Source organism: Cynocephalus volans, chromosome 6 (genome assembly GCF_027409185.1).
Source record: "Cynocephalus volans isolate mCynVol1 chromosome 6, mCynVol1.pri, whole genome shotgun sequence".
NCBI lineage: Eukaryota > Metazoa > Chordata > Mammalia > Dermoptera > Cynocephalidae > Cynocephalus > Cynocephalus volans.
In genome coordinates, this window is record NC_084465.1 from 159,933,540 (window position 1) to 159,957,810 (window position 24,271).

Consider the following 24,271-nt stretch of genomic DNA (forward strand, 5'->3'; position numbering starts at 1 on the left):
GGAAGCCCTTCTTTGCTGCTACCAGCCTCCCCGAGGAGAACAATGAGCTGCTCCTCTCCTCTGTGAGTCCCCAGCCCTCTTCCCTGCCTATCCCTTACCACAGACATCAAACCGCAGCTGCGCAGAGGGCTGATAGCCGGGAATGGAATTATGAGCGACCCCAGCCAGGCACCACCTCAAGCTGGCATGTTGGCCATGGGCCTTCTGCTCCCTGTCATCCTTCCCACCCGCCCACAGCCCAGGCCTCAGTTGGCCAGCAGATGCACCCCAAATCCCACCCTCTGCCCACCTCTGCTACACCCTGGTCCCAGCCCCCATCATCTCTCATCTGGACTGTGGCAGTCCTCCTCCAGGGCTCCCTGCCTCTACCCTCAACCCACCCCGACACAGCGAGAGGGGCCCTCCAACCTCTGATAGACCCTCTCTCAGAGGGAAGCCCAGGCCTGACCATGCCTCTTGGCCTCCTGCCATGCTGCCTGGGGCCTTGGTGCCTTCTGTCTCCTTCCCTCTCCTCCTTTGCTCCAGTGTCCCCTGTGAGGAGGCGGGTAGGCTACTTAATTTTGTACCCCATCCCACTTCCACGTCCTATTTTCACCAAAGCCCTTTTAATTTAGCCACATATTCCATACTTTGCTTACCTTGCTTACTGTCTGTCCCCCTGGATGGGCTACCAAGGGCAGGAGTCTTGCCCATCCTACTCACAGCTGCATCCCAGAGCCTGGAAGGTACCCGCACCTGTGGGTACTAGCAGTGTTCACCGCACGTACGAATGAGTGCAGAAAGCAATCATCCATGCTGAATGAATGAAGCTCTCTGACGAGATGGGGAAAACCCAGGACTTTGTGTAAAGTAGGCACAATCACATTAATTGTGATAAAGTACACATAGAATTTACCATTTTAACCATTTTTTTTTTTTTTTGGCAGATGGCCGGTATGGGGAACCAAACCCTTGACCTTGGTGTTACAAGGCTGCGCTCTAACCAACTGAGCTAACTGGCCAGCCCCCATTTTAACAGTTTTGAAGTGTGCAGTTAATTGGATACCATCACCACCCACATCCATAATTCCCTTATCTTGCAAAACTGAAACTCTCCCCATTAAACACTAACTCCCCATTGCCCCTACCCCAGCCCCTGAGAAAGGCAGGTTTACAGTGCACTGGTTGGTAACTTGTCTGAGTCCAGCAGGAGAGGACACCCATGCTCACAATGAGCTACACGAGGTGGGTTTATTACTCATAGATAGGCATGAGGTACGACAGAAGCCTCTTATCCACTGTGAGCTGGTCCCCCAAGGCTCAGAAAAGCTACCCCAGGTGCATGGAGTCTCATGTGCATGTGCCCCTCTTACACCACAGCTGGGGGACTCTGGAGTGCAGCCCCCCTGGGTTTTATACCCTAGTGCTGGACTGAAGCTTTGAAGGACATGCTGTTTCTAGTGGGGGGACTGCATCAGAGCCCAGGCTATTCCAGCCAGTCCTTCTCTCTTTCAGGGTGTTATATTCCCAGCACATTCTACAAATATTCTTGAGAACTACAATCAAGAAACTGAGGAGAACTGAGTCTGTCCAAGGCCACCTGCACCCTGGAGACCACCGTTCTACTTTCTGTCTCTATAACTTTGCTGACTGTAGGTACCTCTATTGAGAGCATACAGTGTTTGTCCTTTTGTGACTGTCTTCAAGGTTCATCTGTGTTGCTGCCTGTGTCAGAATTTCCTTCCTTTTTAAGGTCGAATCATATTTTGTTGTATGGACAGACCACATTTTGTTCATCCATTCATCCACCAGAGGACACTTGAGGGCTTCCACTGTTCGGTTATTGTGAATAATGTTGCTATGAACTCCAGTGAGCAAATAAGGCATAAATAACTTGTTGCAGGATCAAAGGAGGGAATGAGGAACTGAATGTGTGAATGAATGAATTATGCATTCTGAAGAGCACCCAGGCTTGGGCTTCTCCCACAGGCCCCTGTGGCACTGGTTTCTGTGTGCTCCTCCTCATCCTCCAGGCTGGCATGCACCCCCCTCCCTGCATCGGCAGGAGCCTGGCAGCTGCCAGGCAGGACCCCACCACAAGAAATACACCGTCCCTTTTAGAAGAGCTCCTGCTGGCTAGTTTTCACATGAGGTCCAAGCTCTCCCTGAGTGAGAATTGCAGGCAGGCTGCAGGGGTCTCCGCACAGCTGTGTTGGCATCACACAGGCTGGCATTAGGTGGCGCGGCCATCCTTGTACTCTCCTTTCCTTCTCATCTTCTTCTTCCTTCCTATTCCTCCTTCCCCTCTTCACACACCAGGGTGGCTGCTTCAGGGTCAAAGCAAAGCCAGCTGCTGCTTGCAGAGTAACATACATCCAGCAGTGGAGGACTCCAGAAGCTCTGACCTGAGCAAGGTCCTCAGAAAGCATCCATTCATTGGGTGGTTTTCAACCTTGTTTTGCAGCTACTCTGTTGCTCAGATAAAATCCTGCCTGGAGCGCCAACACTTTAGAGACAGCAGTGGAACTGCTTTATGGTTACCCCTCCCAATGCCCTTCGTGGAGCTTCCCCCACCCACTCATGTTATGGAGGGCAAACCCCAACCGAGCCTAATACCACCCAGCTAACAAAGGGCATGGTGTGCAGGAAATCACCACTGGGGGCAGCTGGAGCCTGACCCTGCAGGGGAAATCTCTCAGTGTCATCCATCCAGGAGTGAAGGGGCCTGGTGTTTATCCACCAACTCCCACCAGCCCCTGCTTGGGGACCCTTTGTTGGGGGTGAGGAGGTGTGAATTCCTTGGCACTTCCAGGCTGCTGCAAGGGCAGGCTCTGGTGGCAGCAGAAGCCAGTGCTTACAGGTGAAAGTCAGCCCTGGGCCATCATCATTCACTTATTCATTCATTCACTGCAGGGCCTGATGAAGTTGATGGGGAGTTGTTGAGAATAAACATAGGAATAACGTGGCCCTACCTATGACGCCTTGAGCAGCCCTGAGCAGAGCTCCCCCAGGCTGCCACCCCCAGGTTGCCAAGGGCCTGCCAATCATCCGCCTGCCTCAGTTTACCACCATCAGGCTGGAGAGGATGAGGTATTGCATTCTAGACTCTGTGAGAGCAAAGACCAAGCTAGCTGTTGTCATATGAGACCTTCACACACATATCAGAGCCAGACAGGGAGGATTTTGTCCCTAGGACCTCCCAGTCCATAAGCAGCAGGTTAAGGAGACATTCACTTTTCTGGTCCACAGATATTTGTTGTGCACATACCTTGTTCCAGCACTGTCCAGGAACTGGGGTGCAGGACAGGCAGCATCTCTGCCCTTCCAAAGCAGACATCCCAGTGGGAGAGACAGCCAGGAGTCTGATAAGCTCCCAAAAGACTGCAAACAATGTAAGTGCCCTGAAGACAGTCAGTAAAAAGGAATTATGAGAGACATGGGGGCTGCTGGACCCTCAGGGACCCCAACATGGGCCTGTCTCCAAAGTTTGGGCTGTCTCCTTGTCGATGCTTGATTCATCAGCCCGTGAGGAAAGAGGAGTGGCAAAGGCCTGCAGCCACCCATGGGCCAGCCCCCCCCTCACTCAGAACAGGTCGCCCCCTGCAGCTAACTCCCAGCAGCCCCAGGGACACCGTACAAACATCAAGCCATTCCCTCACACCGATTCCAAACATCTTTGTGAGGAAATCCCACCTGCTATGTGTCCAGGCACCTAATTGAGGCCATGAGATATTGTTGGTTCCTATTCTAAAGAAGAGGAAACTGAGGCATGGAGAGCACAGGTAACTTGCCCAAGCTAACAAGTGATGATGTCAGGATTTAAACCTATGGCAGCCTGGCTTAGAACCTGGCCCTTCGTCCTGGTGATAGGCTGCCCCATTACTCAGTTGTCCTTGCATTCAGGTCTTTCACTGCTTGGCCTCAGAACAGCTGTGTTCTGGAATACATTCGAATGCAGTTCAGCCAGATAAACCCTCACAGGGAATCTTCTCAGGACTGAGGGTACAGGGATAGCCCAAGAAGTGACAGTGGCCTGAATTTACACCCTGGCTCTGCCTGTCATTCACTCTCTGTGTAAGCCCTCTTCTCTGAGCTCCAGTTTCCTCATCTGAGAAATGAATTTGGTAGTCTCTATCTCAAAGAGCTGAAGGACTTAACCAAGTGAGGATTAGCCAAGGTCATGCCCAAAGTCAGTACTCCAAAAATGGTGGGGGTGTGGGTGGAGAGGCCCCATCCTGGGCTGGGCACACGTAGCTGGTCTCTGGTATAAGCTAGCTCCTATCCCTGCTTCTTCTCAGGGAGGGCCCTGGGTTCTGGTCAGGCTCCAAGGCTGGGGAACCAGCCACGTGGCTCTCCTGCGCCACTTCCCCACAGAGCTCCCTGGAAGATGCACGGCTCCAGGACCAGCCCAATCCCCTCCAGACCCTACCTCTGCCCACACCCAGCCACTGGCCACCTTTCAGACAGGAGGAAGGAACCCTACAGAGACCCCCTGGGAAGGGGAAAGAGCCACCCAGCGAGGCATCTTCCTGGCTCTGGGAGGTTTCTGAGCATTTGCAGTAGGCACCCAACCCAGCAAAAGCCAGGAAGGTCTGAATCCAGGTCTGTGACTGCAGAGTGTGTTTTCCTTATTGCGCAGGGAGATGCCAGGTGGAGAGGAGCTGCTGCCTGCCTCAGGCTGTGTCAGGGACAGATCCCAAGCACAGGACACGGTGAGTGCTAGTGAGGGCCGAAGTACGTGCAGGGCGGGTCAGGGTCAGGGTCAGAGCAGGCCTCCCCTGGGACGTGCTTGGGGAGCCCAGGCCGGAGGAGGAGGAGGGAGTCCCGGGCAGCAGAAGCACAGGGAAGGACACTGCAGGCCGAGGAACAGCATAAGCGAGTGCCCTGAGGAAGGAGGGAGCTGGGGGTGTTTGAGAAGCAGAAACACAGCGGGGAAGTTTTCCATCGCTTTCCACTTTCCCCACTGTCTGCCAGGCGACGAGCTCCCTCACCTCTGTGCTCAAGGTCACAGGGCGGTCTGGGGGACAGCTGGTCTGGGTTCCCTTCCGTTTTATCATCTCCTCCCGTAACTCCCCACCTTCTCCTTTCTGCCCCTTTCCCTTTCCCTCGTCTCCGTCTCTGCGTGGCGCACCCTCACCCCGCCTGCTCCCACCTCCACCTGCCCCTCCTTGGGCGGGCGCCGCCTCCGTGCGCAGCTCAGCCGCGCGAGCCCCGTTAATGCGTTTCGCATGGCTCGTCAGTCAAACGCCCTTCTAATGTCCTTAAAGCACGCAGAAAATTGCATCCTTATGAAAAAGAAAGGAAAAAAAAAAAAACAAATTGCCTGGCGGAGGAGGCGGAGCTGCCGCGGGGCTGGGGCTGCCACGCGCGCCGAGCTCAGTTCGGAGGGGCCAGGCGGGCAGGAGGTGCGTCTGGGGCCGGCCGGGCGGGACCAGGACGTCCCTTCTCCCGGTCGCATTCCCCGCAGCGCCTGGGCCCGCCTCCGGCCTCCGTACCCACCACCCTTTTCCCCCTCTCCGTACTTGCTCCGGGCAATCTGACCTTCCTCTGCACCTCTAGGCCAGGGTCCTAACCGCCTCAGGACCTTCGCGCTTGCTATGCCGACTGCCTATGCACAGGTCTCAAAGGATCAGCTCCTCCGTGCAACCCTCCTGCACCACCGCGACTAAAGTCCCCGCCGCACTCATCGCCTATCACTTGCTTCATTTTCCACATGACATCTGTCACTCCCTAAAATCACTTGTGGATTTAATTGTGGCTTCTTCTTCACTCTCTGTCCCCCCCTCCCGCCCCACACAGCAAGCTCCGGGGCCGCAGGCTGCACCCAGCACGCCTAGCACACTGCCTGGCACGCAGCAGGCATTTAGTACGTACTTGGTGAACAAATGGCTGAGACATTCCAGGTGGGCAGAGGCTTTGGGAAGTGCATCTGGGGCACCCTTCTTGAGGCTGCCAGGAAAGAAGCAGTGGAGAACCACAGAGCTGAGGCCAGATCCAGTTCTGCTGCTCATAGCTGTGTGTTTCTGGGCGAGCTGCCTAAATTCTCTGAGCTTATCTCCATCAGCAGAATGGCAGCAGGAGCAGGTAATTCAGAGTGGGGGAGGGGCTGTGTCCCCAGTGCTGGGACCTACCTGCCATGCTCAATAAATGCTTGTTAAATGAACAAAACACCAGCGTAAGAGCTTGATAAATATCAGAGAGTCCGTGGTGCCACTGATGTCAGATAGACAAGTATTTCCTGAAGAAAGAAAAAAAATTTAATGTTGCCAAAGAAGCCATGATCCATCCCTTTCATATCACCTGGAATTTTTATTTTATACTTTACTCAACTATCTTTTAGGCTTATTAAGACATTTCTTAAAAATCACAAATCGCTATTGGCTTTACATTTAAAAAAGAAACTATCAGAGAAATCAATCAGTTTAGGTGTTCCTAAAACTTCTCCAAGGTCAGAGCCATCTCTCTGAACAGTCCCCTCCTGTGCCCACACCCTTGTCCCCTGACTACTTCCACTCCTGAGCTGCTCCTTCCCCGTGAGTTTCCGAGCCTTGAGAAAGGTCGCTGCAAGCCTTCCTGGCTTTCTCCACCCGGGGTGGGTGCCTGAGAGGCCAGGGGCTACTGCCGCGCATTCCAGCGGGTCAGCGGTACTCCTGGGAGCGGGGGTCACACGGAGTGAGAACGGGGCCTACAGCACCTGGGACCCCTCACCACCAGCCCAACCGTCATAGGAACCCAAACTTCAGAAATATGCAGTGCTGTCTTAAAGCCGATGAGATACAGTGACGTTACCGTGTGAGAACTAGAACAAATCACACAAGTGAGAGGCCCGCCCCCAAATATCAGGGCGGGTCTAGGAGGGCAGGCCCCGCCTTACCGCGGGCAGACGGAGGGACAGACGGAGGGACATCCTGCGGTGCAGGAGGCGGGGAGTAGCCCAGGGCTCAGGCCCGGCCGAGAACTTGGCCCAGACAGAACCAGGCGGACTGGCTAGCCCTGTGTCTATTGTCACCTTTCTGCCCCGCCCACCAACCAAGAGTAAGGGGTCCTGGCTCCCTTCCCTCGGGAAAGTGGGCCGGGGCGGTAGTGTCTGGGAAGGTTCCTTCAGCTAGGACATCTGGGCCCGGGATGGGCAGTAGGGGGAGGCGGGGGCAGCTGTGGCCCCTGTGCGAACCGGGCCTGGCCCGGCCTTGGGGACAGAGTCTTCTGGTCAGTTGGTTCCCTTCTACACACGGGAACCCGAGGTGGGATCGGCGATGTCTCTTGGGTTCCTTCTTCGATGCTGTCACTTCTGGGGCAGGGGCTCCCTGGCGTGTAGAAACGAAATCAGGCGGCGGGCGACCGAAAACAGGGGAGGTGCCTAGTTTCTGCTAAGACCCTGGAGCCCCGGGGAGATCGCCCGGCCGGCGAGCTTCTCACCGCGGCTTGGGCGGCAGCAGCGTCGGCCACTCCCAGCCGGCCCTGCCCAGGGCCTCGGCCTCCCGCAGGCGCAGGAGGCGAGGACTCCAAACCTCGGAGTCCGCAGCGGTCCGCGCGGCCGAGGCCCGCGTTTCTTTTCTTCCACCTTGTAAATCCCAGCGGCGACCCTCCAGGGGGGCTCAGAACAGGGAAGGAAGCGCGCCAGAGGAACCTTTACTTTTCAGAGTGGAGCGTCGGGGAGGAATGGGACGCCCCGCGCCCGGCGGCGCCTGCCGCTGTCCCGCGCTGCTGGGGCTCTGCGTCGTCGTGGCGAGTCGCAGCCTCCGAGAAGGGTGGCGGGCCCCAGCCCTCCGTGTCCCAAACGCCTCCGGCATGCCGGGCAGAGCCGGACGCCGCCCAACGCTCAGCTCTCCCGATCGCGGGAGCATGTGCAGGCTCCGTCTCCTACCGACCGGGAGAACGACTTGGTCTGGCCCAGGGTGACACGAAGTCGGGACGCGACTCCCCATCCCCGGCCGGCGCCGCCGCTGCCCGCCTCCCCCGGGCCACGATTCTCGCGAGACGCCCCAGCCCGCTCCCTCCCTCGGCCGCGGGCCCCGAGGCTCCGCCGCCCGCGCCGGCTCTGCGCTTTCTTTCCGAGGACTTTGGGGCAGAGAAGCGACTTGTGCCGCTGCGGGAGGAGGAGCGGGAGCGCGGGGATCCTCCCTTCCCCAAGCCCTGGGACTGCAGAGGGCAGCGTGGCTGGGGCGGGTAGGGAGGGGGCCTCGACGCTTGGTGGCCGGGGTGGGGTGGCAGGCAGGCCGGGCCCCCGGGAACTCGGGGCCGGCACGCGCAGTCGGCAGACAGTGTCACCTCGGGGCATAGAACGGGGCCCTTTACCTAGAGTCGCGGCTTCACAGGCTGCGGTCCGCACGCGAAGTCTCCGCGTAAGCAGGCAGTCGTCCCCTCTGCGCCTCGGCTCCTCCCGCCAGCGGGCTCACAGCTTCTGTCCGGTCTCAGTTCCCGCAAGCAGGGAAGCCCCGAGCTGCCTGGACGCGACCAGCGCGCAGCCCGCTCCTCCTCCCCGTCCTCGGGGGCTCGGTCTGCTGTGTGATCGCCCAGTCCCTTGTCCCGCCAAGGCACAACGGCGCAGGCAGGGACAAAAACTCCACCCCTCCCACTTCCACCCTCACTGGATTCCGGACCCACTCGTTTGAGGCCCAGCTCCCCACTGACCCGCCGGTGACCTTGGGACCGTAGTCCCCGCATCAGGTTCCCCATCTGTGTCTGGAGGGGGCTGTATTCACTGAAGTATTGGAGCCCTTATGCTTAGACACTGGACTCGCCGGACCCCTTCCTTCCCCCACTGCTTAGAGCCTTGGTCCTATGAGGACATCTCGGTCCACTCAGTGAGGGGCTGCCTTGGGAAAACGACACAGCTGCACAAGGCAACTAGTTTGCATAAGGTCGCATTCCTCAGAGTTAGTAAAACCAGAGAACACTGAACAAACTGTCACTGGTTCGGTCGGAACCCCTTCCTTGCCTCTCTTCAATAGCCCAGGTGGGTGCTACCCTCCTTCCTGCCACAACTCTGCATAGTTGACAAAGGCATAGCTGCAATCATGGTCTCCCAGGCATCCTCTAGGACAGAAGTGAGAACCTCACTTTCCTCTCCTTTGAAAAGGAGAGGATTAAACACAACCCTGTAAGTCACTTGGCTGCTGGGGCCTGGTGCACGAAAGTTGGAGGATAGTTACGTTGAGCCAGCCTGGGAGTATCCCCAAGGGCCAGAAAGAATTAGGGGGTGCAGCCATACACTGATGATTCATTCTTTGTAGGTGTCCAGGATTGCTCAGGTTTTCTTGCCCCTCAGGGGATGCAGGCGAGTAGTATGGAAGCTGTTTGCAAGGCTGAATTAAAAGCCCTGAACAGCAAGAGCTGGTTTCCCAGAGACTTGGCAGGGCTGAGGCGCGGAGAACCACTTGCAGCCCTCAGAATGGGCTCGTTTTCTCGTCTCATTGAGGCTGGCGATGCTCGTGGAGGGAAAGTGCAAGCTCAGGTTCCGGGAAGGGATGATCAAGCCGCCATATGAAAAGGAAGCTGTCCCCACGGTAGGAGCGGGCGATAACGGGTCGCTTTCTCATTCTGAAACCAAAGCCTGGAGCCGAGTGTGGATGTTTCTGACTTTCTTTCCTTTCTCTTCGGGCCTTCCAATCCCGGTCCAGCTTGAAATTCTGCGCGGCCGAGATGCGTCGTCTTTCAGCACTTTAACTGATAAAGTGGCCATCTCTCTATCCCCATGCCTGGTCATCCCCCGCAGGAAGAGCAAGGGTAGGAACCCTCATGCCAGCCCTGAGCGCAGCAGCCGGGAGAAGGCCACCGAGACCTCGGTGAGGAGGGGGCGCCCGCGGGCACGGGACGCCCAGCCGCGGACCTCGGAGGGACCGCCCTGCGCGGACCCGGGCAGTTCCGCGTGCGTCAAGTGTCCTTACTGCCCCGATCTGGAACTCGACTGCCCAGACGCTGCCGAGCTGTATACCGCGGAAAATGTGCAAACTCTGGGAGCGGGCACCACATGGGCCGGGCAGCCGCTGGGGGCTGGCCTCTGTGCGAACCCAGAGTCCGCAGCTTTCGGTCCGCCTCATAAGGGGCTGGCGAAGACCATGTCAAGGGCCTCACAGTCGGTCCTTCAAGTCCTAGGCGACGGAACTAGCCGAGGCGGCTCCGGGCCCCGGGCCCCTTCCAGAGCGAGTCCCACGGTGGGCAGCCGGTTCCCGCTCGTGTGCGCGCCCCGGGGGCAGCCAGACTGCTACTGCCGGCGGCGCCGAGGGCTGGGAAAGAAGAGGGATGGAGTTCAGACTGGCCCCTTACACCCAGAGTGGGATCGATCGCCACGGTCCTGAAGCAACTGCGCCACTCGCCTGACAAGGGTGTGTGTTAGGAACGACTGGGAGCGCCCTTGTTCCCTTACATCTCCCCCCGCACCCCACCCCCGCCCCCGCGGTTTCAGAAGCCGCCACACCAAGCCCCACTGTGTCATAAAATATTTTATTTGAAAAAAAGTCACCGTCTTCGCAAGAGGTGGGCAGGGGCCCCAGTGACGTCGGGGACCCGGTCCCTAGGCCTAGCCGCTGGGGTGTCCGAGCGCATCTCGGGCCACGGTGGCCTGCGCCCGCCGTTCCCCAACGCGCGGAAGCGGGTGAGTGCCGAGCGGCGTCCGGGCCAGGAGGGCCGGCCCGAGGAGGGGTGGGGTGCGGGCCAGGAGTCGGGCGTGACGGCGCGTGGAGCGCCCGGCGCCGCGGAGCTCCGAACCGAACAGCTCCCGCCGCGCTGGACGCCAGTCTCCCGGGTTAGGGGCCAGCAGCGCGCCGGGGCCTGGGTTCTGTTTCAGGGTCTGCGTCCTTTCTCGTTGGCCCCTAATTGTCCGCATTCAAGGTAACGATAAAATGTTTAGAAAGAAAACGGCGTGGGCGCCGAAGGCCGGCTCTCGGGTTCCAGAGGGCTGAGGCGGCTGAGAGCAGCGCTGGGGTCCCGGGCCCCGCAGCGTCTGCCGCGCTAGTCCTCGCGGCTCCTGTCGCTCGGCTCGCCCGGCACCTCCGCCGGCTTCTCCGCCTCCTTGGCGCGCTCCTGCTCCGTGAGCTGCTCGCTCGTGGGGATGGAGTTCTTCTTGGGCCGCCCCTTGGGCTTGGTGGGGGACTCCAGCCCGCCGCCCTGCAGCACCTGCACGGGGGACGCCCAGCACCGCCGTGAGCCGGGACGCGGGCCGGGGAGCCCCGTACCCTTCACCCAAGCGAGACTGAGGGGCCCAATAAGGACCCCCGACGCCGCTCCTTGCCCGGGCCAAATGGCGGCCGTTTGAGCGCAGCTGGGGAGAGGCGGCCCCAAGGTCTGGCTGAGGGATTCAAGGCTGCCAGGGGGGCTGAGGGTGCAGCGGGACAAAAAGGCTCCGCTAGAGCACCCAAAGGGACAGAGAACAGGGAGGGTCCCGGCACGCACCGGGCACTGAGGGAATCGGAGCGCTGGGGAGAAGTCTCTGCAGGGAGGGGAGGGGAGCAGCTGTTGGAGGGCACAGGGGCAGGGCACAGGGGCAGGGCACAGGGGCAAGGCCCAGGAAACTGGGGGTGCGGGGCGCTGCCGCCACACTCACTATTTTCTTCCATTTCATCCTCCGATTCTGGTACCACGTCTTCACCTGCAACTGGCTCAGGCCCAGGGACTCGGCAAGATCTATTCTGGAGAGAGCAGGGCGCACCCTCAGCAGGGCAGGCCGCCGCCCCCCACCGCCCGCGGACCCCGGCTTCGCCCCGCACTACCTGTCCGGCGTGGAGAGGTATTTCTGCTTCTCGAAGCGTTTCTCCAGGCCCATCAGCTGCAGTTCGGTGAACACGGTGCGGCTCCGGCGCCCCTTCTTGGCCTTGGTGCCCGGCTCCCCGGGGCCCGAAGCCTCCAGCTTCCCGCGGAGCTGCAGCTCCAGCGGCAGGTGCGGCGCACCCGCGGCGCCGGGCAGCCCAGGCCCGGCGGCCAGCAGCGCCGAGCCCAGCCCCGAACAACCGAGCGGCGCCAGCGGGAACTTGAACACCGCCGCCTGCTCTGCCTTCAGCACGGCTGCGGGAGAGAGACAGGAGCTGGGTGAGCTGGCGCCGCGCTCCTCCGACTCGGGGACCCTGTCGCCGCGCGCCGCGGGGGTGCTCGCGCCCGCTCGGGCCACCCCTACCACAACCTCTCAGCCTGGCTTCCGGGCGCGAGGTCCTCAGCGCCGGTGTCTCCCGAGTCTGGGAAGGGGAGCCCTCCAACCCCGCGCTCCGCCCTGGCGTTCCCCAGGCCCCAGAGCCTCGGAGACTTCGGGGTTCTCCGTGCACAGGTTCACAGGCCCTCCGAGACGCGCAGAGGGTGTCTTTCGTGGAAAAGGGAAACCAAAAAGAAACGGCAACGAGTGGGGAACACAGGCCTTGGCCCCAACCAAGTGGGCATTGCTGCGTTCAAGGAAGAACACGAGTGGGGTGTGCACACTTGCTCTCCGTGAGCCGCACGGCAGCCACGCGGCGGGCGGCCGAGGCGTCGCCTGCGGTGCGGGGGGGCGCTTCCCGGAAACCCCGAAGCACCCCGCGAACCCCGAAACTGCCGTCCCTCTTTTCTCTATTCAGACTCCTTCCCGTGAAGATGTTTCCATTTTCTTTAGTCCTAAAATGCTTTTTGCCCGCTTCAAACGAATTATTACAACGGAGCGGACGGAGGTGAAAGACAGCCGCGACGCTGTGTCCGAGGCCGACCCAGGAGGGCAGAGCGGCCCTGCCGGCCCGGGGCGGGCGGGCCCTGCCTGCGAGAGGGGTGATGCGGGAAGCAGGCCGGGGCTGGGTCTCCGCCGGAGCGCAGGAGGCCTCTCACCGAGGACAGGAGTCCGACGGGCCCAGCTGCTGGTGAACGCGGGGACGAGGACCGGCGGGGAGAGGGGTTCTTGGGGAAGAGTGCGGGAGGGAAGGCAGACCGGCCCCCTAAGACAGGCCGAGAAGGCCGAGCCGCCGGTGGAGAGCGAGAAGGGAAAAGGCAAGAAGAGAACGAAGCGTAGAGGGGAAGGACACCAGCAGGGCACCCGCCCAGGAAGACGGCAGAGGCAGGAGGCCCAGCCGACCTGGAAGCACAAACGCCAGCCGGGAGGCGGCTCAAAACCAGGCCTCTCACATCCAGGCCAGGCCCCGGCAGGTCCGCGCTGCGGCCGAGGCCACGTCCATCGTCCGCCGGGGTGTACCAGCTCCAGGGAGGGGACTCTGGGCTGGCTTGGGCCAGCGACAGCACCCCGCACGCAGAGACCCGGGCCTCTTCCCCAGGAGTCCTGCCTTCCCCCGCTTGAGCAGCCGCGGCCATTCGCGGCCAGCCCTGTGTGGCGAAGCCCAGGCGCCCACCTCCCGAAGTCGCTTTGACCCGCAGTGGACGGCAGCCTGGTCGTGCGCCTGCGACGAGGATGTGGGCTCGGGTCCCGAGCACAGCCCTCTCCCGTGCTGCAGGCCGAAGAGCGGCCCTGAAAGAGCGAACGCCCTCCCGGCCCGGCCCGCCGACACGAGGCCTGGTCTCGGAGCAGTCCGGAGCCTGCACCCTCCAGTCCCCAACCGGAGCGCGCCAGGAGACTGTGCCCGGGGCCTGCGAGCCCGGAGCAGCTTCCGCGGGCGACGTCCGGGCCAAGGAGGAAGAGGGGGCTCCGAGGTGCCCCACGGCGCGGCGCGGCTCGCCCCCTCCCGCCCGCCGAGCCCGGCCCGCGGCCCCCAGGCCGCCGCACGTACCCAGGTGGCTGTGGAAGGGCCGCGCCGCCAGCAGCGCCTGCACACCGAACTTCAGCAGCTCCCCTGCGGCGGCGGCGGCGGCGGCGGGCGCAGCGCCCTTGGGCCCGGGCGGCTCGGTGAGGATTTCCTCGATCATGAAGCTACGGTAGCGGTGCGGCCGGTGGTCGGCGCAGCCCTCGGGCTGGCCGAAGCGCGCGGCGCCCGGCTCCCCCGGCCGCTGCATCGCGGGGCCCGCGCGGGGCTCTAGGCCGGCCCGCAGCTCGCGGCGCCGCACGGGCGCCGGCTCATGCCCCCTCCCCCGCCGGCCGGTCTGGCGGAGGCGCAGGGCGCGGGCGGGGCGCGCGGGGCTCGGCCGGTCGGACCCGGGACTGCGCCCCCGCCCCGTGCCGCCGCGCCTCTTGCCCCGCCAGCCCCGCGTCACCGCCCCGCCCCGCCCGGCCCGCCCCGCCCCGCGCCGCCGCCCCCCACCCGCTAGGCCGAGCCGGAGGGAGGAACGGAGAAGGGAGAGGGGAGGAAGGGAGGGGGCCGCGTGAGAGGGGCTGGCCGAGCCAGAGCGAGGGAGACCGGTCGGAGCGCACGCCCGGGCAGCAGAGCCAGAGCTCGAGAGACCAGACTCCCAGAGATGGGAGACGGAGGGATCAAAAGAAAGAGGTGAGGGGGCCGGAGGGAGACAGCGAGGGGACAGTGAGGAAGGGACAGTTAGGAAGGCGAGCGGCCTGGGAGCGGTTAGGGAGCCCGAGAGAGGTCGGGAGCAGGAAGGGCAAAGCTGCACAGCTCAGCTGGGAAAGGGGTGGCCGTGAGCAGCCTCCCGGCCAGGGCGCAGGACTGCCACTCGCACGGCGGTGGCCAGCGCCCGCACCTGCGCCCCCAATCCCGCTCCTCCCCGCCCCCCGCAGCTTACCGTGCGCTGCCTCATCTCTCTCCCAGCTGCCCTGAAAGGAAAGTGAGTGATACGTGGGTACATACTCCGTGGCAACCTGGGAGGCTGTGGGCTGGGTTATGTCCCCCTAGAGGAAGAGATGGAGGCCAGGAGAAAGAACGGGAGCAGCTTTGCCTCTTTACAGCTTTGAAGCATGAAAGAAACCGTTACTGGGCAGAGCTGGGGACTGGGGGCCACAGGGTGCTCTGAGAGTCTGGGGATCAAACTTTGGTGGGACCTGACTCTGCCTCTGAGTCTCAAAGTCTCCAACATGACTGAGGAAGTTGGCAGTGCCTTCTCTAGATCCTTCCGTTCATCATTAGAAGAGTATAAGCCCAAGCTGTGGGTGAACAATCCCAAAGCTAAACCCTCCACTGAGTTTCTCTCGTTGTCCTTGCCACTCCTGGGACAGCCACTGCCCTTTTGTGGGCCTCAGTTTCCTGACCTGTCCAGAGGAGATGCTGACACTTGGCTCCAGGGAGGCTGTAAGGACTGGGGGTGGGTGGGTGGGGGCGTTCTTGCACCCCTCGGAGCCCCACAGGGTCTGTTCGGGGAGAACACAGTTCCTCCATGCAAGGAGGGTGGATTGTCCCCAGGAGGTCCCGGGGAGGGGTGCCTAACCTCCCCCTCCTTCCCTTCAGGAGTCATGGGTCCTACTCCCAGCGCCATCTACCACTGCCAGTCAGCACCTGGCCTACAGCTAGTGTTCTGAGACCCCTATTTGTGGAGCCTGAGTCTTCACCTCAGGGGAAATAGGGGTTACCACACCCTCAGCCCTGCCCCTCCCCAAATTGATGCCATTTCTCCAGCTCCAACTGCTGTCAGGGAGGGCGTGAGGCTGGCTCTAGGCCGCCGACACCTGCCCCAGACTCTGGGGGTTCCAGGAGATGGGCAAGACCCTTTGTCACTAGGGACTGGGGTGGGGACAAAGAATGTCTTACCAGAGGCTCTGGCCCTGATCCTTCTGCCTCTCCTCCCTAGTTATTGTGTGACTTTCTGAACCTCAGAGTCGTCATCAGGACTGAAAGAAAATGGCCTTGGTGGCCTCCAGTCGCTTCAGACTCCCTGGGTGGGTGGTTCTGTGAGTAAAAATGGCTCTTAGGAAGGGTGGTGTGGGCCTAAGAGCAGTGGTACCCCACACTGAGCAGGCCTCTTCGACCTGGAGAGACAGTGGCACCAGGTCCACCCCTGTTGGCCCAATAGCCACCCAACTTCCCACCAGGCAAATGGAGAAAAGAAGTGTCTCCTGGAGGCCCAGCATTCTGGTTGGGGCCCTTCCCCATGAGTAGGCTCAGAGAACCCCTCCCTAGATGGGTGCTGCTGTGTTGCCCAGTCCAACCACCTCCTTTTTCGGGTGGGAAGCTGAGGCCCAGCAAGAGGAAGGGACTGGCCTAGGGACCACACTGAGCGGGACTGATATTCTATTGCTCCCTGTACAACCAGTGTCGGGCTGTTTTTCCTGTCCTCCACTCCACCCCACATCCCAGCAGGGCCCACCTGCCTGCTCCGCTACCTCCTTGCTTCTACATCTTCCCATGGGACGTAGCCTAGGGGTGTCTTCTCCAGAGTGTTAGGCCCAACCAGCCCTCACCCCATCCCCTCATCTCTCATTTGAGCCCTGACAGAAGCCACCCAGTTTTGAACCATCTCTGCCCCATCCAGTTGCAGCCCTGAGGGCCTCACATCCTCAAGATGAGTCAGAGGACAGGAGGATTACGTTGTTGATCAGGGGTCACCAGACCTATTTTACCACTAGTCAGCCTCCTGGGGTAGCTCCCTGGTCAGGTTGAGGGCAGGGTGCCATTTTCAGGATAGAGGCTTCATCTCTAGACTTGGGGGAATCAGAAGACCAGTGCAGCCCAGCTCCCACAGCATTCCACAGGTGTGTGCCCCAGCTCCTTGGAAATGAGCCAGAGCTATTTCCTGCGCTTCTGCGGGAATGCCCTGCGCCGCGGGAGCACTGGGAGACCTGGGCCGGCTCGAAGGCTGAGAGAGCCGGGCCCCTACCCCTGGCCCAGCCTAAGACACCCCCTGCGGGTAGGACCCTGGTTACCCCCCACCCCCCGCAGTGTCCCCGCCGCCCGCCCCCAAAGCAATCCCGTAGATAAATGCCTTTTAGGTGAAAAAATGCACGCAAACGTGGCGGAGACTTCTGTGTTCGGGAATTACAGCTCTGGCGGCCTGAAAGGGGTTCACGGGGAACCGGGTTCCCTGTCCCCATCGAGGACACCGACCCCGAGGCCCAGAGGAGGGAAGCCCCCACCCCAGGGCCGCAGCTGCTGGGCCCTGGCCTGGGACCCGGCGGGGGCCTCCCGCCGCCGCCGCCGCCCATATCCCGGAAACCGTCCGCTCCGTTCGTGGCGGGCGCAGTGGAAAAGGTGACCTCAGCGCCCCGAGCCAGCCGCCCTTCTCGGCTGCCGGGCAGCGAGGGGCTCCGGGCGGCAGGGGCTCCTGGCGCCGCCCGACGCCGGCTGGGGGCCCTCGCGGAGCGGAGCCGGCTCCGTCCCCGCCAGCGCTCGGTTCCTCGGGCCGTGAGCCGCGCGGAGGCGGCGGGCCGCGGGTCGCTGCACGCCTGTGCCGACCCCTACGCACCCGGTGCCGGCTTCACGCGCTTCTGCCCTCCTCCCGCCCTCGTCCTCCGGCGGCTCCCAGGCGGGGCTCTCGAGCGGTTCCTCCCGCAGAGAGGTCCCGGGCCCCGCACGGACGGCGACGCGGGTCCGGAAGGGCCGGTCCTGGGCGACCTCCGCCGCCAGCGCCAGCCCCGGGGCCGCTGCAGTTCCTGGACGGCGGGGCCGAGTCTCCAGCCCCTCGGGCGCGGGCGGTTTCTCCGCCTTCCCCTTCCGTTCGTCGTGGGTTTGGACAACGCAAAGCGAAGCAGGGGCCGGGGATGGCAGGCTCGTTTCTTCCCAAACGGTCAGCTCACCTCCGGGTACGAGAGCCCGAGCAGCCGCCTGCCCCGTGGGAGAAGAGGTCCTCGAGTCCCGAGGGGTCCGGCCGTCCGGGCGGGCTGCGGCCCTGTGCCTGCTCGCATCCGAGACCGGCGACACGGGTCCTGCCTTCAAAGCAGAAGATTTCGGGGTGTAAAATTATCGCACTCCCAGGTTCGCAGGCCACTATCTCCTGGGACGCCAATTCACTTTCTCGTTGCAGAAGCCAGTCTCCGCGGCTCTTTCTTTCATGAAAATTTCGAAGTTAAATGTGGACTTTCGTTTTGAGCCGTTTCGAACTCCCAGGAGCTCGAGAGTCAAATCGCGTTTGGGGTGACAGCGTCTTTAAACTCCCTCTCTCTTCTTCACGTTCCCCCCATTGGAGCAATTTACAATTTTGTTCCTTTGGAATGGGTTACTTTATTTCTGTTTTGTAGGGGACTTTTTTTTTTAATGTGTGATTTTCTTTGGAAGTGTGAGTTTAAGAAGATAAATCCATAGGTAGATAATAACTGGCTCCCAGGACTCAGCGAGGACCCCGGTTCTTGGTGGCCAGAGACCCACGGATGTCCTCCTGGACATGCACAGACGCTGGGTCTCCAGCCACTCCAGGCCCTCGAGGACCCCTGGGCGGGTCCCACCTCCATTTCACACCCACCCCTGGGCCTGTCCGGGAGGCTCCCACAGAGACCTGGTGGCCGATGGGTGTCCCGCTCAGTGGGACCCCCTGGCATGGGTCGGAGCCGGGCACAGGCGCCTGGGGGATCCCCGCGGGCTCCCTCCCTGCGGTGAGCGCAGACCCTTTGAGAACCCGGGGAACAGGGGCAAGCCAGGGAAAACCATTTGGGGGCACTCAAAAGCGGCATGAGCGTGCAGGAGCAGGAGATGTCTCCGTCTTCGCCAGAGCCGCACTGAGGCACATTGTGCTCTGAGAGGCCGCTGGAGGGTCCTGAGGGGTCGTTTCTCGCTGAATAAACACGTTTCTTGGGGGAGAAAAAGAATGTCCCTGTGCTTTGGGCTCCGTGCGTGCTGGGAAGTCAGGTGCCCATCGGGGAGCCCCGTCCAGGCCGGTCCAGCCTAAGCCGGAGAGTGGGGACCGCTCCGGGTGGCCCTCCTGACCTCATCCAGGCAGATGCCAGGCCCTCCGCCCGCCACCCCGCTCCCATCCTGACGCTAGGTCATCGCCCTCCCGAAGCTGCCGACTGGTCCCATGGAGCAGCCCCCAGGACGTGGCAGAAGAGGAGAGGTCGGGATGAGCGGGGCCTGCCGGGCTACCCAGGAGCGGCTAGACGCCAGCGGACAGTGCCCGCGTGCTCTTCCTTTCTCTTTCCCTTCTTTCTTTCCTTCCTGCCTCCATCCATCTCTCCCTCCCCTTTCTCTTGTTTTTCAGTCCTCCCCTCCTCCTCAGCCTCTCCTTCGTCCATTGCTTGCTCGCTGTGCTCTTGCTCTCTCCTTCCCTCTGCTCCCTTGTTCCAGTTTCTTCTCATCAGAAGGATGGCCGAGCCACAGTTCTATCCTCCTAACAATGAGGGGAGAATTCACGCTCACCAGTGCTCACCCGGTGCCAGACATTCCTTAGCACTTTTAATAGGCACAGAGCCCTTGGAGGGTTCTCTAGCCTGTTTTGGGGGTCTCCTTCCAGCCTGGGGAGCCAGCCCTGGGGTCAGGGAAAGGGTCCAGACCCTGCCCCCTTATCCAGGTCAGCTGGTCCACAACACAGCAGCCGGGAGGCAAGATCATGTGGCCCAAGTTCCAGCAGGTACTAAAGCTTGCATCTGTCTTTCTTGACACAGGACAGTAGTGGCTATGGGTCCTGTCTCCTCCTGGGGACTTGGGTGTTGGGGCAGGAGGTCCAGCACTGACCCCTCCAGCAGCATCTCCCATCAGGTGCCTGCAGGCCCTTGGGAGGGGTCAGAACAGTGGGCATGGTGCTTATTTACAGGCAAGGATTCTGGGGCCTGACAGGGACAGAGAAGCCACAGCCTCCCCACCTCTCAGATGCCAGACCAGGACTAGGCTCTGGCACATGGGCACCAGACCAGTCCTCCTGCTGGTCCGAGTGGACTAGAGATGATCAAGAGGATGGGGACAGGAGCTGGGGCCACCTCCACAGGCACTGGGCTTTCCTGAGCCTCCTCTGTACTTCCCGCCTTGTCCCTGCCCCTTGGTGCTAGGAATGGGCACAACGGCATGGCTCAAAAATGCCCAAATGCCACACAGAGTACACAGGACCTCGTGATGAGCCCAGGCCCCCTGGTTTCCAGTCCCTTTCCTGCTACTGCCCCTGGGCAAGCCCATTCCCTATCCAAGTCTCAGTTTCCCCAAATGAAAAAACAGGAGGGAGTTTTTAGATGAATTATTCTTCTTGCCAGTGTTAACAGTCTAGATCATGGGTTGAAAACTTTTTCTGTAAAGGGCCAGATAAGGAAATATTTTAGGCTTTGCAGGCTGTACAACTCTGCTGCCGCAACTCAGCTCTGCTGTTGTAGCATGAACGTAGCCATAGGTAATATGTAAACAATGGGTATGGCTGTGTTCCAATCAAACTGTGTTTATGGACACTAAAATTTGACTTTGATATAATTTTCACATCAAAAATATTCTTATTTTGATTTTTTTTTCAACCACTTAAAAATGTAAAAGCCGTTCTCAGTTTACTAGCTATACCGAAACAGGCAGTGGGTCATAGTTTGCCAATCCTTGGTCCAGAAGATTAGATCCTTCGGATTGCACAAATATCTGCACTTCCATATCAGAAGTGTTATCTTACCTAAAAAGAAATTTATTTTAATTTGTTTTTTCCAGGAAATTACCTATTGCTTTAACAGTAGTTGGGCCTGGTTCATTTCCTACCATGTCTGAATTCTCAACAATTTAAAATTTTCCTGCTGCTGATACTGTGCCCAGATACTGGTCTGAACAACGTACAGTCATCATCTCACTTAATTCTCACAGCAGTCTTTGGAGTAGAGATTGTTTGCCCTACCTTCTAGCTCCTTGCACACCCCTGGTAACAGGGCACTCAGTCCCTTCAGTGGGAGTCCTAACTAATGAACTGCTGAGAGCCCAGTGACCTGGGCCGTCAGCCCCTCAAGGGTGAAGGCCACCGCCAATAAGAGTGCTCTTTCCTGGGCATCCTTTCCCATCTCCTCTCAATTCCATCTAAATCCTTTCCAGCTGTTGTAATGTGGATGGACAGGGGGCCCTGGCGCTGACTTTCTGGGAGTTTTCCCAAGCCCTGAGCCTTTGCAGCTGCCAAGTGACAAGTCTTGCAAGAAGTAGGCAAAAGGAAAGAATATGACAGAAAAATAGCTATTATAAATGTGTTGCTTGCTAAAGGTGTTTCCAGGAAATCTTGCTCAGTGTAGAGGCTTCATCACCCGCACTCCCCACCCCATCTTCCGGGGTTCTTGCGCCCTCTGCTGGTCACGTTGAATCTTAACCAGGCTCCCTGGGAACAGTCATTCCACTTTAAAAGGAAAAGGAGACTGCGTGAACTCACTTATAGGCAGAACCTAAAAAAGTGGAACTCATAGAAACAGAGAGTGGAAAGGTGGTTACCAGGGGTTGTGGGGTGGGGAAAATGAGAGATGATGGTCAACGGATACAAACTCAGTTATAAGATGAACAAGTTCTGGAGATCTATTGTGTAGCATGGTGACTATAGTTAGTAATGCGTTGTATAATTGAAATGTGCTAAGAGTAGATCTTGAGTGTTTTCACTGCAAAAAAAGAAAAAAAGGTAATTGCGTGAGGTGATTGGGTATTGAATTAGCTTGACTGTGGTGATCATTTCACAATGTATACATATACCAATATACATGTACACTGTACTTCTTGAATATATCCAAATTTTGTCAATTATACCTCAATAAAGCTGGGGAAATTTTTCTAAAAAAAGAATGTAACAATCCAGGATTTTCTTTCCCTCTCTATGTACCAGACACCTTCTGGATGCTAAGGATACAAAGAAAAAGTGTTTTATTTTGCCTTTGGAGAGTGCAGTTTAACCAAGCGGAGAGACAAACAGACATGCTCACAACTGACAGCAAGGAGGAAGCACACAGAAGGCTGTGGACACAGCGGGGCAGGTGGATGGCTTCCCAGAGCAGGGGACAGGCCATGGGCCCCAAGCCCAAGGGCTGAAGAGCCCCTGGATGCACATACAGTGAGCTCATGGCTTCCTCTGCAGGGTGTTCATGGTCCAGTCAGTAGGCTGGCCAGCTCAGATTGGTTTTTAGGTGTTGCAATACTTTGGAGACAGCTGCATCTGGCCTTCAGGGATATAAGAGGCCAGAGCTCCACGCCTCTAAGCTTTTTCCTTCAGCCCATGGGGGATGTTTTCTAGGCCTGCTGCTGAGAAGGGGCATCTGTCAGTACAATTATGGGTTCCACTGTGCACTCCCCAACCTGGAATAGCCCTAGTCACCATTTGAGCGGAATTGTGCCACCCCTTACACTATTTCATTTCATGTCATGTCTTCCACTCTAGGAGGCTGGTATTTTTGCCCTTAATTTATAAGCAAGGATGCTGAGACACAGAGGAATGACCTCAGTTGTCCAAGCAACACAGCTGGGATTTGAACCAGCATTCCTCTATAACACCAGAGAGGCCTTTTTGGGGTCCTCCACTTTCTGACTTAACCCCCACTTTCTCTCCAGCCCTGCTTGCTACTGAGGTTCAGACCTGGAACTCCAGAAACCCAAAGGTCACCCCAGTGGATGTCCGCAGGCACACCATGCTCACTGTGTGCAGATTTGGATCAACATCCACCACACCTGAGCTCAACGGAGAAGGCAGATGGGAGCAGTCGTCCCCTGCATACACATCTCCATGGCCACTGGCCGGGGAGGACACCAGGAGGCAGCCTGTTCCTACCTGCAGGATCAAGTCTGGTTCAGGGCACCCAAGGTACTAGGCTCTTTCCGTGGGCCAGCACCTCTGCTGGTCCCAACCCCATCCTGTCCTCCTGTCTCAGCATCTAGAACAGGACTGCATTAACAGACCATATAACTTCCTGGAGTGACATTGACTATGCTAGGAACGGCACTTCTTGGTTGTGCAGTGCACAACCCACTCTACTGTGCCCAGCAGTCCTGCCAATTATTAGTTTCCTTCTGTTCTCATAGACACAAATGGGGTTGAAAAAACTGTTATCATTTGTTTAAGTTCTATTGAGTTCTGGGTGCTCCTGTCCCAGATAATAAGCCACAGTTTGAAACAAGGGAGGAAAACATATCCTAATTGCACACTTTCTAATAAAAATCCACCTTAATTTAGAAATCTATTGGCTTGCTAATTCATGTTTCTATTATAGATCAGAACAAAACGTGTGCCTCAAAGTTTTGAATAAGGGAAGTGTGGCAGGCCGAACTTTAGGATAGCCCCCTGGTGTTTGTGCCCTGCATAATCCATCCCTTTGAATGTGGGGGGACCTATCAGTGCGGTAGGATAGCACTATCCTGATTATGTTACCTGTGGTAAAAGGGATTTTGCAAATGTAACTGAAGTTCCTAAGTGGCTGACTTTGAAGTGGTCAAAAGGGAGATTATCCTGGGCCTGAACTAACTAGCCCTTTAACAGGGACTGGAGTCCTCCCTGAGGTCAGAGAAGTTCTGATGGCCTTGAAGAAGATAGTTGCATGTTGTGAGAAGCTCATGGAGAGGCCTCATGGCCAGGAACCAAGAGCAAGGAAATAAATTCTGCCAACAGCCCAAATTAGCTCGGAAGTGGATCCTTCCACAGCTCTGCTCCAGGTGAGACCACAGCCCTGCCAGCACCTTGATTGCTGCCTTGTGAGACCCTGAGCAGAGGACCCAGTTAAGCTGTGCCCAGACTCCTGACCCACGGAGGCTAATAAGGGTGTGTTGTTTTAAGCGGCTAGATTTGTAAAGATTTGTTATGCTGCAATAGCAAACTCATTCAGTAAGGGACAACATCCTGCTCAACGACCAACAGCATGTTGCTTCTGTGTGCCTCAGTTTCTCCTACTAAGAAACAAGGATACTACTAGCACATATGCCCCAGAATTCCATGAAGTAAAGACAGCCTGATGCATGTTCATGCAGTGCTCATATAGGACCAGGCACCCAGCTCACTCTGATGATTTGTTTGTCCAATAAGTTGAACTGAGGTGTAGAATCCCTGCATTAGCACAGTGAGTCCAGGCTGCCAGATGCCTTCTGATGCCACCGTCCCACCCATGCCTGGCCAAGAACTCTGGACCCTCCCAGTTGCTGCCTGACAGCCATGCCTTCAGGGGACAGTCTGGCCAGTATCAGGTGGGTCTGCTCCCATGCTGAGACCACAGCACTGGCTTTCCTTGGTCATTTGCTTTTCTTGTCTCTCCAACAGGACTCTTGGTTTCTGTTGGACACCAAGTGACTGGCCCTGGAAGGAGCCCTTCCTCAGTCAATGGAGAATGAATGAGGCAAATGAATGAAGCACCCAGGAAGGCTTTGTGCATGCTACCTTGATGCCTTGATCTGAACTAAGACAGAGCATCTGCCATGTGTCCTGTAGCTAGGGAGAGAGCCCTGAGCCTCCCACAGAGGCTCACACAATCTGAAGTGACCACTGGGCAGAGGCCCCACCACAAGATGGGGACAGCAGCTGTGGAGGCCCATGTGCAAAGACGTCGTTGACAGAGCACAGTCACCCCTCTGGCTTCCCTGACCAGCAACAAAGTGAACAGGGGCCTGCTGGTGGGAGGCCTATGGCCATGCCAGGCTGGATGAGGCCAGACCTGGGGGTGGGAGGCAGCTTCTGAGGCCCT

General features: G+C 58.8%; 1 protein-coding gene across 1 annotated transcript; it reads right to left on the reverse strand.

Annotated features, from left to right (window-relative positions):
- Positions 1–10,929: 10,929 nt before the first annotated feature.
- BARX1 (BARX homeobox 1) lies at positions 10,930–13,872 on the reverse strand. Its single transcript, XM_063098550.1, has 4 exons — positions 13,650–13,872; positions 11,688–11,979; positions 11,522–11,606; positions 10,930–11,094 (listed from the first exon to the last, which is right to left on the reverse strand). Exons 1-4 carry the CDS (start codon positions 13,870–13,872, stop codon positions 10,930–10,932), a joined length of 765 nt encoding a protein of 254 aa, XP_062954620.1.
- Between the last annotated feature and the right edge of the window lie 10,399 nt (positions 13,873–24,271).

Bases quoted from the DNA above. Each gene is read 5' to 3' on its own strand.
- BARX1 (XM_063098550.1), bottom strand. From the start codon at position 13,872: ATGCAGCGGCCGGGGGAGCCGGGCGCCGCGCGCTTCGGCCAGCCCGAG. The intron at 11,980-13,649 runs GTACGTGCGGCG...TCTCTCCCGCAG, and splicing joins GCCCTTCCACAGCCACCTGG to CCGTGCTGAAGGCAGAGCAG. The intron at 11,607-11,687 runs GTAGTGCGGGGC...TGCTCTCTCCAG, and splicing joins TACCTCTCCACGCCGGACAG to AATAGATCTTGCCGAGTCCC.